Source organism: Lytechinus variegatus, chromosome 12 (assembly GCF_018143015.1).
Source record: "Lytechinus variegatus isolate NC3 chromosome 12, Lvar_3.0, whole genome shotgun sequence".
Classification (NCBI taxonomy): domain Eukaryota; kingdom Metazoa; phylum Echinodermata; class Echinoidea; order Temnopleuroida; family Toxopneustidae; genus Lytechinus; species Lytechinus variegatus.
This window is the reverse complement of record NC_054751.1, coordinates 27920624-27931546: the sequence shown is the minus strand read 5'-3', so window position 1 is coordinate 27931546 and position 10923 is coordinate 27920624. Positions and strand designations below refer to the sequence as shown.

Here is a 10923-nt window from a genome sequence, read left to right as displayed (position 1 = left end):
CAGGATATCGATTATAGGTCCCATTTCAGTGGAGGTGCCGTGGCCGAGTGGTCCAAGGCGCCTGGTTATACATGGAAAGTCCGGAGTTCGATCCGCGGCCGCGGCACCTATGCCTGTGAGCAAGGCATTTAATCTACAATGCTCTTTTATCCTGCTTTCAAATGAATGGAAATGCTATATGCATTATTGGTAACTAGGTGTGCACTTGTTTGTTTTTTGTTTTTTTTTAAATTGCGGAAGTCAAAGTGGACATTATTTCATGTAATAAATACATAACCAGGGTTCCGTTGATGTCATACCGGATTGTAATAATAATAAATGCACAATTTCTTTAACAAATTTACTATCAGTTAATCAGATTGAAGGATTTCAGTACCTGTAATAACATTTAATTATAAAACGGGCACGTGATTAAGAACTTTGAATAGAAACCTGTGTAAGATTCTCTAAGAAAAAATATTTTTCCAAAATCGATACGAAGTCATAGGCTTGATAGATCGGGTAATTAAGTCAGATGGTTTTATTCAACTAGTCTTATATGTTATGTTAAAAAAGAGTAATTTTACGATATGAACACTGTAAAAACTGTGGTGTTAAAACTGACACCAATTGGTGTTAATAGAGGACCACACCCTGAGGTGTTAAAATTACACCCTGAAGATTGAACATAACACCAAAGAGTGTAAATGTAAACAACCAAAGGTGTTGTAATAACACCTATAGGTGTAAAACTAACACCACCAATTTAACACCGGTGTAAAATAACTGGTGTGGTCCTCTATGTACACTGGTTAACACCACAGTTTTTGATGTGAAGGTGTGTTTAGTGCGCAGACATCCCCACCCCTTTCCACATGCATGCGTCCCTCGGTGACGCCATTACGAACCTTGGGTGTATATGCTTGAAGATGTTTAAGGAATGTCAAGTTGACGAGTCGCGGAGAACATGGTGTCATCGGAAAGCAATTGACAATGACATCATCATCAAGTGCTACACAAGTGTACTATATACAGTGGGTCCCAGAAAACAGGAAACCGTTATTTCCATGTCTTTTTTCTTCAAAGGAAAATGAATTATGATATTTCATTTACACGTCATCTAGTTCAAGTTCAATTTATTTATTTTCTCGCTAATTTTAAAAAACAATATACAATATGTACAAGAATGAAAATTACATGTATAAGAGAAAGACAGAGACTACTGTTTCTACAGTTGTAGCTCCCAGTAAATTAACAAGTCAATTTTGTTATTCCTCTATATTTTGATAAATAATAACTAATATAAGACGAACACTTCACACAAGACGAGTTTTAAATTATAATGTCCAAATCAGGTTGCGAAGATACGATGACCGTGCTTATTCTATAATATTGGCTCATCATTTCTTTTTGTATTCTTTGTCAAGTTTCACTCGATGATCCCTGAAATGAGAGTGGATTCAGGTTCACACGTGAGTTTCTGCGCAAATCATTTCTGACATGCCTCAATATCTATTGTTTAAAATCTGTCATGCGCGAACAATTTGCTAAGATATTGGCCTCATAGCTATTATTATTATTATTATTTTAGAGATGAGATTCCACTCTTATCATAAATATGAAATTTATAGCAAACACATATTTCAATAATTGTGAAATCTTTCTCTGAATAGGAGTTTCCTTTTTGGGGGGCGTATTTTAAAGCCAGCAAATACCTGGATCTTACATGCTCTCTTCGAAGAGGCGAAGTGTGCTGCCGACCTTCTAACATTGTCTGACCCATTATTATGCCAACTATGTTTGTGTCCAATGCCAAGGGCTCTTGTCACAATTTTTGCTGTGAGCTGCCGACCTTCTCACATTGTCTGACCCATTATTATGCCAACTATATTTGTGTCCAATGCCAAGGGCTCTTGTCACTTCAATTATTCAAGAATCAAGGTTAAATGCTCAAGACGATGTACCCCTTGACAGGAGACACAAAATACTTCCGTTAAGAGAATAGATTGGCCAACAATATTCTGTATACGTTCGGGAGACCATCTCCTGTGATTTTTTTTACAGGGAATGAAACTAACAGAAAAGAGAAGGAAAGGAAATAGAGGTGAAGAAGCGTGAAAACAAATAAAGTGGTTTGCCCCCCGCCCCCCCCCCATCGATTTAAAACATTCTGGTGCCGCCCCTCACTGTTGAAAATAATTCCTAAATTATACAAATTATTAATGAAGTATAATTAGAATTCTATTTAATAATAAGAAGTACAAGTCGAAGAGGTTAGCATATCCCAGGTGTTCAGGCAGTGGAATCACACAAAGGAATTTCAAAGTAATTTAAAATTCGAATGAGGCATCGAGCCCGAGTCTCTATAAAAGGACCCGCTGTCCGTACGGTATTCATCGTTCAAAGTAGATTGAAGGTTTAAAGAAGGTAAGAACAAAGAAGAAAGAAAGTTGATAGGTAAATATTTTCTTCCTTCACAAAAGGGAGAAAACACTCCCACTGTATCGTATTTTATTCATATAACAATCAAATCACTTTAGCATACCCTCAGACAATCTTTCATTCATGTTGAGAATTCACTCACGCACAAAAAGCATTCTTTCATGATAAGATATCACACACAAAACAGACTTTGTCATCTTCTGTGCTGAGTACGACATGAAAGGGAGGGGAAACAGAAGGAAAATATTTCCTGATTGTGAAAAGGGTGGGACCTCTTCGACTTGTACTTCTTATTATTAAATAGAATTCTAATTATACTTCATTAATAATTTGTATAATTTAGGAATTCTATTACATAACACTCGTACAAGTCTTCAGAGGTTAGCATCTTCAAAGCAATCACGCACAGAAGATGGCATGTTAAATCTGACGAAGATAAAAAGCACATTGAAACAATAAGATTATTTATTTAAGTTTATTTCATGCAGTCTCAATGCCGTGAGAACACGTTAAACTGATTTTTCTTCTTCAATTCCTTTCTTTCTTATTTGTTTATTCTCAAAAAATAAATACACAGAAAAGGAAAACAGTAAAATTCCTTACAAACAAGGACTCTCGTTTGTATAATGGAAACTACATAAAAATGATCATCTAGATGTTTGAAGCACTGTTCAGAATTGTAACGCCAAAAGATTTACTATTATCAGGGGGTTTTAGATAAATTCGGCAAATGTCCGAGCGTTAGACCAATCGGCTGTCTTCAAAATCTCGTTTAGGGTAACACCTTGAGCAAAAGCTAATGATGTCGATGCACTACGGAAACTATGAGCAGAAAAAATGCTCGTATCTATGCCAGATGTTGACAGAATGGCTTTCATCCACCTTGCTAAGGTACATGTAGTAACAGAATTATGTGGCTTTCTTGATGAGATGAAAAGCTTGGTCTCTTTGTTTACTTCCCTAAGAGGTTCAGTACGTTTGATGTATTCTTTTAGGGTAGTCAAAACACAAAGTTTTTGATTAGCGGGGTACGCTGGTAATTTTACAACTTGCTTGTTGATACCCTTTCGGGGTGTTGAAGTCTTAAGTAATTCTTTGACATAAAAAACTGCAAAGTTCTCAGACATCTGCATTGAACTAATATCTAGATACATAAGAGTCTGTGTCCGTTGGGCAGAAACAAGAGCCGTTAGGGCTAGTAACTTTTGACTCAAACTTAGTAAGGACAGGTTAACATTATCTGGGAGCGAAGAAAGGTAATCTAACACGGTAGACACATTCCAAGTATGATTATACTTTGGTCTAGGGGGGTCTCTGTTAAATACCCCTTTTAGTAAACGAACAACTAGTGGATGTTTCCCAATAGGAAAACCATCGATCGCCGTTAAAATAGACGAAAGTGCAGAACGATAAGAGTTAAGGGTTGAATATGTTTTCCCTAAGGAATGTTGATATGCAAGGAAATTAACAATGCTGTCTATAGATGGGTTGTACATATTAGTCGACCGTTCAGTACACCAACTACGCCATATCTGCCATGCAGATTCATATTGTTTGTTCCTGGTCGCCAAGAGAATTCAATGAGTTCGGCAGCTTGTTCCGAAATTCCTGTTGAACTCCATTGTTGGCGGAGATAAGCCAGGCGGCTAGTTGAAGTTTGAGTTTGTGTTGAGGGTGGGGTATGAGGCTGTCCTCTGGAAGCAGGATGGGGGGTGCTACCAGTAGGTCGAGGAGTATTGGAAACCAGACTTGTGCTTTCCAAACAGGTGCTATGAGAATAGCCAATTGTGTGTTGTCCTTTCTCACTTTGTTCAGAACTCTGCATAGAAGACAAAAAGGGGGAACATGTAAGGAAATAAATCTTCCCAAGACAAAGAGAAGGCATCAATAGCTATTGCCTCCGAGTCTTGTTTCCATGAGACGTATTTGGATAACTGATTGTTAAATTTTGATGCAAACAAATCTACATCTGGCAAAAGTTGAAATCTGTATAACAATGACTTAAAAACAAATGGTGAAAGGGTCAATTCTTTATTGACGTCGCGACGGGATAGTACATCAGCAGTACAGTTATCGGTACCAGAAACATGTGATGCAGAAAGCCAATTGTTTGATTCAAAACACCAAAGCCAAATTTGTGCGGAAATAGAATTTAATCTTGGTACACTCCCGCCTAGATTATTGATGTATGAAACAGCAGTACTATTATCCGATTTTACATGAATGTGTTGGTTCACACATGTGCCACACAGAGAAAGCAGTGCATTCTGAACTGCGAGTAATTCTAACCCGTTGATATGCAAATCTTGATGCTTGGATGGCCAGGCGCCTTGCGTAAAAGAGTCATCTTCATGTGAAAATGCACCCCATCCCGATCTACTTGCATCTGTAGATATTGTTATGCTAATAGAAGGATGCTGAATAGAGGATCGGAATTCCTCTGGTGTTTTAGAAAGCCACCATTGAATTTCAGCGCGTACATGGGGTTCGAACACAAAATACGCATCAAAATTATAATCAGAATTTTGTAAGGCTTTCGTTTTCGCAAATTCAAGAATACGATAATGTAATTTGCCTGGTGGGAAGGCCTCAAAAAACGAAACAATTAAGCCAATAAACTTTGCAAGATTTCTGATTCTGATCTCGTGGCTACTAAGAATAGTCTTCCCAAGCAATTGAAAATTCTTTATCTTTTCAATTGGCACACTGATCGTCATCTGCATTGAATTGACGACAAAGCCGAGAAATGTGATAGTAGTCTGGGGCATCAAACTTGACTTGGCATAATTAACGGCAAAGCCTAATGATTCTAACAAATTTACAACATATGACGTGTTATCCAAACTTTCCTGTCTAGAACGAGCAAAAATTAAAATGTCATCCAAATAAATCATTGCTCGTATGCCTCTTTCTCGAACTGAGGCAATGACAGGTTTCATAATTTTGGTGAACACCCGAGGAGCTGAGCTCAATCCAAAAGGAAGACATTGAAAACAGAAGAATTTTTCGTCCCATGAAAAAGAAAGATATCCATGTTGGCTAGGATCAATGGGTACAGAAAAATATGCATCTTTAAGATCGATCGTAGTTAGGAAATCGTTAGAAATAATCAAATCTTTGACCAAATTAAAATGCTCCATTTTGAAATGTTCGTATGTCACGAATTTATTCAAGTTTTTCAAATTGATTATCGGTCTCAAACCTCCAGATTTCTTAGCAACAGTAAATATTGTTGACAAATACATGCATTCACGTAATGGAATTTCTCTAACAGCTTGTTTCATTAGAAGGTCGGCAATTTCTGTATCTATTGCGACTTTTTCTTCCTGAGTAAATGAAATAATACTCGGATGATAAAACTGGAAGGGAGTAGATAAAAAATCTATCTTGTAACCCGAAATGGATGTTAAAATCCATGGGTCGGAGGTGATCTGAGACCAGGCATCTTTGAAAAACTTGAGTCTTCCTGCAAAAATTGGGGTACTCACTACTTTTTTGCCTGTCTATGAATCGAAGAGCCCTGACGATTCTGGTCCGCTGGAAAGCGTGGGGTGAAAGCGGTGGACGAGACACCGTTGCTGGAGCTCGAGAGCGGCTCCACTGAGACGATCGTTGTCCCTTGAAGTCATGGCGACGGTGAGTGGAAAAATCGGTTTGCTTCCTCTGGGTGTGGCGACGTGGGGCCTTCCCATGATGTGAGACTTTTTGTCCCACATTGTACGCTTCAGCCACATTTTTTAGGGTACTCTGTATATCTTTCCCAAACAACTTCTCATCCAAGGGAGTATTCCGGCTACACAAACCCTTGTATTTGGGGTTGATATAGGGCTTGATTTCCGCCCTCCGATACATGCTTAACTCATAAGAAGCATGCCCGCTTAAAGTGAGCCCATCAAGAGAAAACTCTTTAATGCGTTCAATGTTCACTGGCCTCTTCTGAGAAGTTGCTGCGTGTAATTCTTCCAAAATTTCCCCGTAGGGAAGAAGTCCCTGCACAACATTGTTTTGCAGTTTCTGGAGGCGAACATCGTTAGACCGAGCTCGACCCGAAATAGTTTGCCAAACCTCAGGCACAACGCGTGGCGTACAAGCTTCAGGGGCATTGCTGGGGGTAAGATATCGCGATGAAATCTTCTCCAAACTCTCTTTCTTGGGCGGGAGAGTAACCGCTTTAGTAAGCCTTTCGGCCAGCTTATCAAATTTGGCAGGGCCAACACTGATGCCAGTGTCGTATAAATCGGCATCCTCTCTGATATCGAGCTCCTTGGGTTCCAAATCGACGTCTGGGTCGTAGTGGACTACTGGGGTCACGGAAGATCCAGCATCCGACATAGCATCCAGCTCGTTGGGCCCCGCAAGGAGGCTTAATATGTCGTCATCACCCCGAGGGGGATGTTGTTGCTGCACAGCGTGCCAAGCACGTCTGCCGAAATGCTCACTAGGAGCTGAACTTTCATGATCCATATACCGAGACAACGTCTCAGTTAGCCGCTTAATCTCAGCAGCCTGAGAAGTCAGGCGTTGGTTAACATCCTCTCCTAAGGAGAGGAGCGGCTCTGCTCGTTCCGGTTGGGCTTCGTCGGCCATGGAGAAAAGATGTTACTGGTGTAGAACTAACGTCACTGCCTGCACACAAGGAAAAGATGAATACCGTACGGACAGCGGGTCCTTTTATAGAGACTCGGGCTCGATGCCTCATTTGAATTTTAAATTACTTTGAAATTCCTTTGTGTGATTCCACTGCCTGAACACCTGGGATATGCTAACCTCTGAAGACTTGTACGAGTGTTATGTAATAGAATTTTACATTAAATTCAAAATTTTAAGGAAAAGGAGGAAAAGAGGAAGAGGGGAGGAAGGAAGAGGACATATAAGTGAGATATTTCTAAGTGTATGAATGTAAACATATTTTAAGTGTTCCTCATCCTGGGCCTTAGTTTAAGATTAAAGGAGGATGAAACCTTTGGAACGAGATAGCTTGTGTGAAAACAGAAAAATCAAAGAAACAGATCAACGAAAGTTTGAAAAAACCGGACAAATAATAAGAAAGTTATGAGCATTATTGGGATCACTAATGCTATGGAGATCCTTATATTGGCAATTCGACAAAGATGTGTGATATCACTTGTTAATAAAGAGTTGTGGATAAAGAGTTTGTATCCAGTGGCGTAGCTACTGGGGGCACGCCCCCCCCCCCAACCTGAGATTTGGTGTGCCCCCCAGGTCCCCCCCCCCCCCAGAAAAAAAATGGCAGAGCCAAAAAAAGGGAGAAAGAAGAAAAGAAAAAAAGGAAAAAAAGAAAGACAGAAGAAAAAAAGGAAGAGGAAAATAAGAGGAGGAAGACGAGTGAATGAAATAATGTGAGGGGAAGACTTGCAACAAAAAATTCATGTTACTATATAAAACTTTTGCTTGCACTTCGCGCCAGAATTGCCTGTTCGATGAGATTCATATCTTGCTCAATATGCTGCTATGGAGCAAGTTTTGAAGTCAATATACAAAACATATTTTAGCTCAGACATCGAGCTTTCATTATTTTTTCATTTACAAATTTAAGTGCTCTGTAAAATGTCCGCTTTATGGTCTACATATCAGCATTTTAAGCTCACGCTGCGTTGTCACATTGTTTGATTTGCCAAGTTCTTATTGTCCACGTGTATTCCATAATGTTCCATTAAACAAATGTATTCAGAATGCCCAGATTCTAGGTCTAAATCTAAAACATGCGCGATAGCCTGCATGTTGTTTATTCAAAATGTACTTAAATTATCCAGTTTCACATCAGAATATCAATAATTGTCTGCTCACGCTTCTTGATCGCATTATTAATGATACCCAATTAACTATTATCCTATTAATGATTTACAAAATATGAATAGAGTGTCCTGCTTTTAGGTCTAAAATTTAAATTTTCTTCCTCTCGCGCTCGCATTAATAAAATTGTTTAGTTACATACCTATCCGATTTATTAATACAAAAAGTGCTTAGAATAACCATTGTTTAGGTCGGAATGTAAAAAAAATTGCTCGCGCTACGCGCTCGCATTATTGAAATATATACCGTCTTCGTGGGTAACTGTAAGCAGTCCTTAACAGGTACATTTTCGATAATGCTAGAACAGATAATACAAATTTCTGCTCGTGCATGGCGTTCGCAGTAACCATCTAGTTACATACGAATCTTGTTCATGAACAGGATCACACATAACATTGCCCAGAATATTAAATTTGGGACAAAGTACATGAAAAAAATTGCTCGTGGTTCGCGCTCGCACTTTTTATTAGGCTCTCGCGCTACGCGCTCGCATTATTGAAATATATACCGTCTTCGTGGGTAACTGTAAGCAGTCCTTAACAGGTACATTTTCGATAATGCTAGAACAGATAATACAAATTTCTGCTCGTGCATGGCGTTCGCAGTAACCATCTAGTTACATACGAATCTTGTTCATGAACAGGATCACACATAACATTGCCCAGAATATTAAATTTGGGACAAAGTACATGAAAAAAATTGCTCGTGGTTCGCGCTCGCACTTTTTATTAGGCTCTCGCGCTACGCGCTCGCATTATTGAAATATATACCGTCTTCGTGGGTAACTGTAAGCAGTCCTTAACAGGTCCATTTTCGATAATGCTAGAACAGATAATACAAATTTCTGCTCGTGCATGGCGTTCGCAGTAACCTAGTTACATACGAATCTTGTTCATGAACAGGATCACACATAACATTGCCCAGAATATTAAATTTGGGACAAAGTACATGAAAAAAAATTGCTCGTGGTTCGCGCTCGCACTTTTTATTAGGCTCTCGCGCTACGCGCTCGCATTATTGAAATATATACCGTCTTCGTGGGTAACTGTAAGCAGTCCTTAACAGGTCCATTTTCGATAATGCTAGAACAGATAATACAAATTTCTGCTCGTGCATGGCGTTCGCAGTAACCTAGTTACATACGAATCTTGTTCATGAACAGGATCACACATAACATTGCCCAGAATATTAAATTTGGGACAAAGTACATGAAAAAAACTCGCTCGTGGTTCGCGCTCGCACTTTTTATTAGGCTTATGAGATTATTTCATGTTTATGTTGTTTTATAAGAATAAAACTAAGAAGTGACTGATCGGGGAAAATATAGGTGAAGATAATTTCAGGCCCCGTCCCCTATTGGCGAAAGTCGGATCCGCCCTTGTGACACACACACACAAAGACCCACCGGAAAAAATGACCGGTGCCCCCCCCCCCCCGAAAAGGCAAGGACCCCCAGGAAAAAAATCTTAGTTACGCCACGGTATCACCATAAGAAAAGCAAAAAGAGACATTTTGGGTGAAATTTTAGTCCATCAAAGGAAAAGTTGTTCACATGTGACATCACACATCCTTGTCGCATTGCCAGTGGGAGGGTCTCCAGGGCATTAGTGATTGCAATATTCAAATGCTCATAACTTTCTCATTATTTGTCTGATTTTTCTCAAACTTTCTTTGTTCTTATTCTTTGATTTTTTTTGTGTTTTGACACAAGCCTACGTGTTCCAAGGGTTTCATTCCCCTTTAAGACAGATGTACAGCACCCACGTACACTCCCACTCCTTCATGCGTGAGATCCTAGCTGACCTTGTGTATAAAGATCAATAGAGTGGTATGTTGAAGGATGATGAACAGGTGATCAATAAGGCAGTAACTTGAGAAAGAGACTGAACGTTCGATACGTGTGAGGGAGGAGGTAGAAACGATAGAAACTCCAAAACACTCTTTTAGCTCAAGGAGACTTGTACATTCAGGGGAGGATGTAGAAAGGATAGAAACACCATATCAACCTTGAGAAAGAGACTGTACATTCATGGGAGGGGGTGTAAAGGGTAGAAGCACCAAAAAAATCTTGAGAGACTTGTACATTCAGGTAAGGGGTGCGGGAGGGGGTAGAAAGGATGGAAGCACCAAAACAATCTTGGAAAAGAGACTTGTACATTCAGGTAAGGGGTGCGGGAGGGGGTAGAAAGGATGGAAGCACCAAAACAATCTTGAGAAAGAGGCTTGTACATTCAGGTAAGGGGTGCGGGAGGGGGTAGAAAGGATGGAAGCACCAAAACAATCTTGGAAAAGAGACTTGTACATTCAGGTAAGGGGTGCGGGAGGGGGTAGAAAGGATGGAAGCACCAAAACAATCTTGGAAAAGAGACTTGTACATTCAGGTAAGGGGTGCGGGAGGGGGTAGAAAGGATGGAAGCATCAAAACAATATTAAGAAAAGGGACTGTACATTCATGTAAAGGGAAGGAGGGTGTACGAAGGATGGAAGTACCAAAACAATCTTGAGGAAAGGACTTGTACATTCAGGTAAGTGGTGCGAGAGGGGGTAGAAAGGATGGAAGCACCAAAATAATCTTGAGGAAAGGACTTGTACATTCAGGTAAGGGGTGCGGGAGGGGGTAGAAAGGATGGAAGCACCAAAATAATCTTGAGGAAAGGACTTGTTCATTCAGGTAAGGGCTGCGGGAGG

At 39.8% G+C, this 10923-nt stretch overlaps 1 protein-coding gene across 1 annotated transcript; it reads right to left on the bottom strand.

The window, feature by feature from the left end:
* Nucleotides 1-3980: 3980 nt before the first annotated feature.
* LOC121424677 lies at nt 3981-7213 on the bottom strand. The gene is made up of 2 exons (XM_041620420.1): nt 5910-7213; nt 3981-4240 (listed from the first exon to the last, which is right to left on the bottom strand). The coding sequence occupies exons 1-2, from the start codon at nt 7006-7008 to the stop codon at nt 4233-4235; spliced, it is 1107 nt and encodes a 368-aa protein (XP_041476354.1). The 5' UTR covers nt 7009-7213; the 3' UTR covers nt 3981-4232.
* Between the last annotated feature and the right edge of the window lie 3710 nt (nt 7214-10923).

Excerpts from the sequence above, each read along its gene's own strand:
- LOC121424677 (XM_041620420.1), bottom strand. The coding sequence starts at position 7,008 with ATGGCCGACGAAGCCCAACCGGAACGAGCAGAGCCGCTCCTCTCCTTA.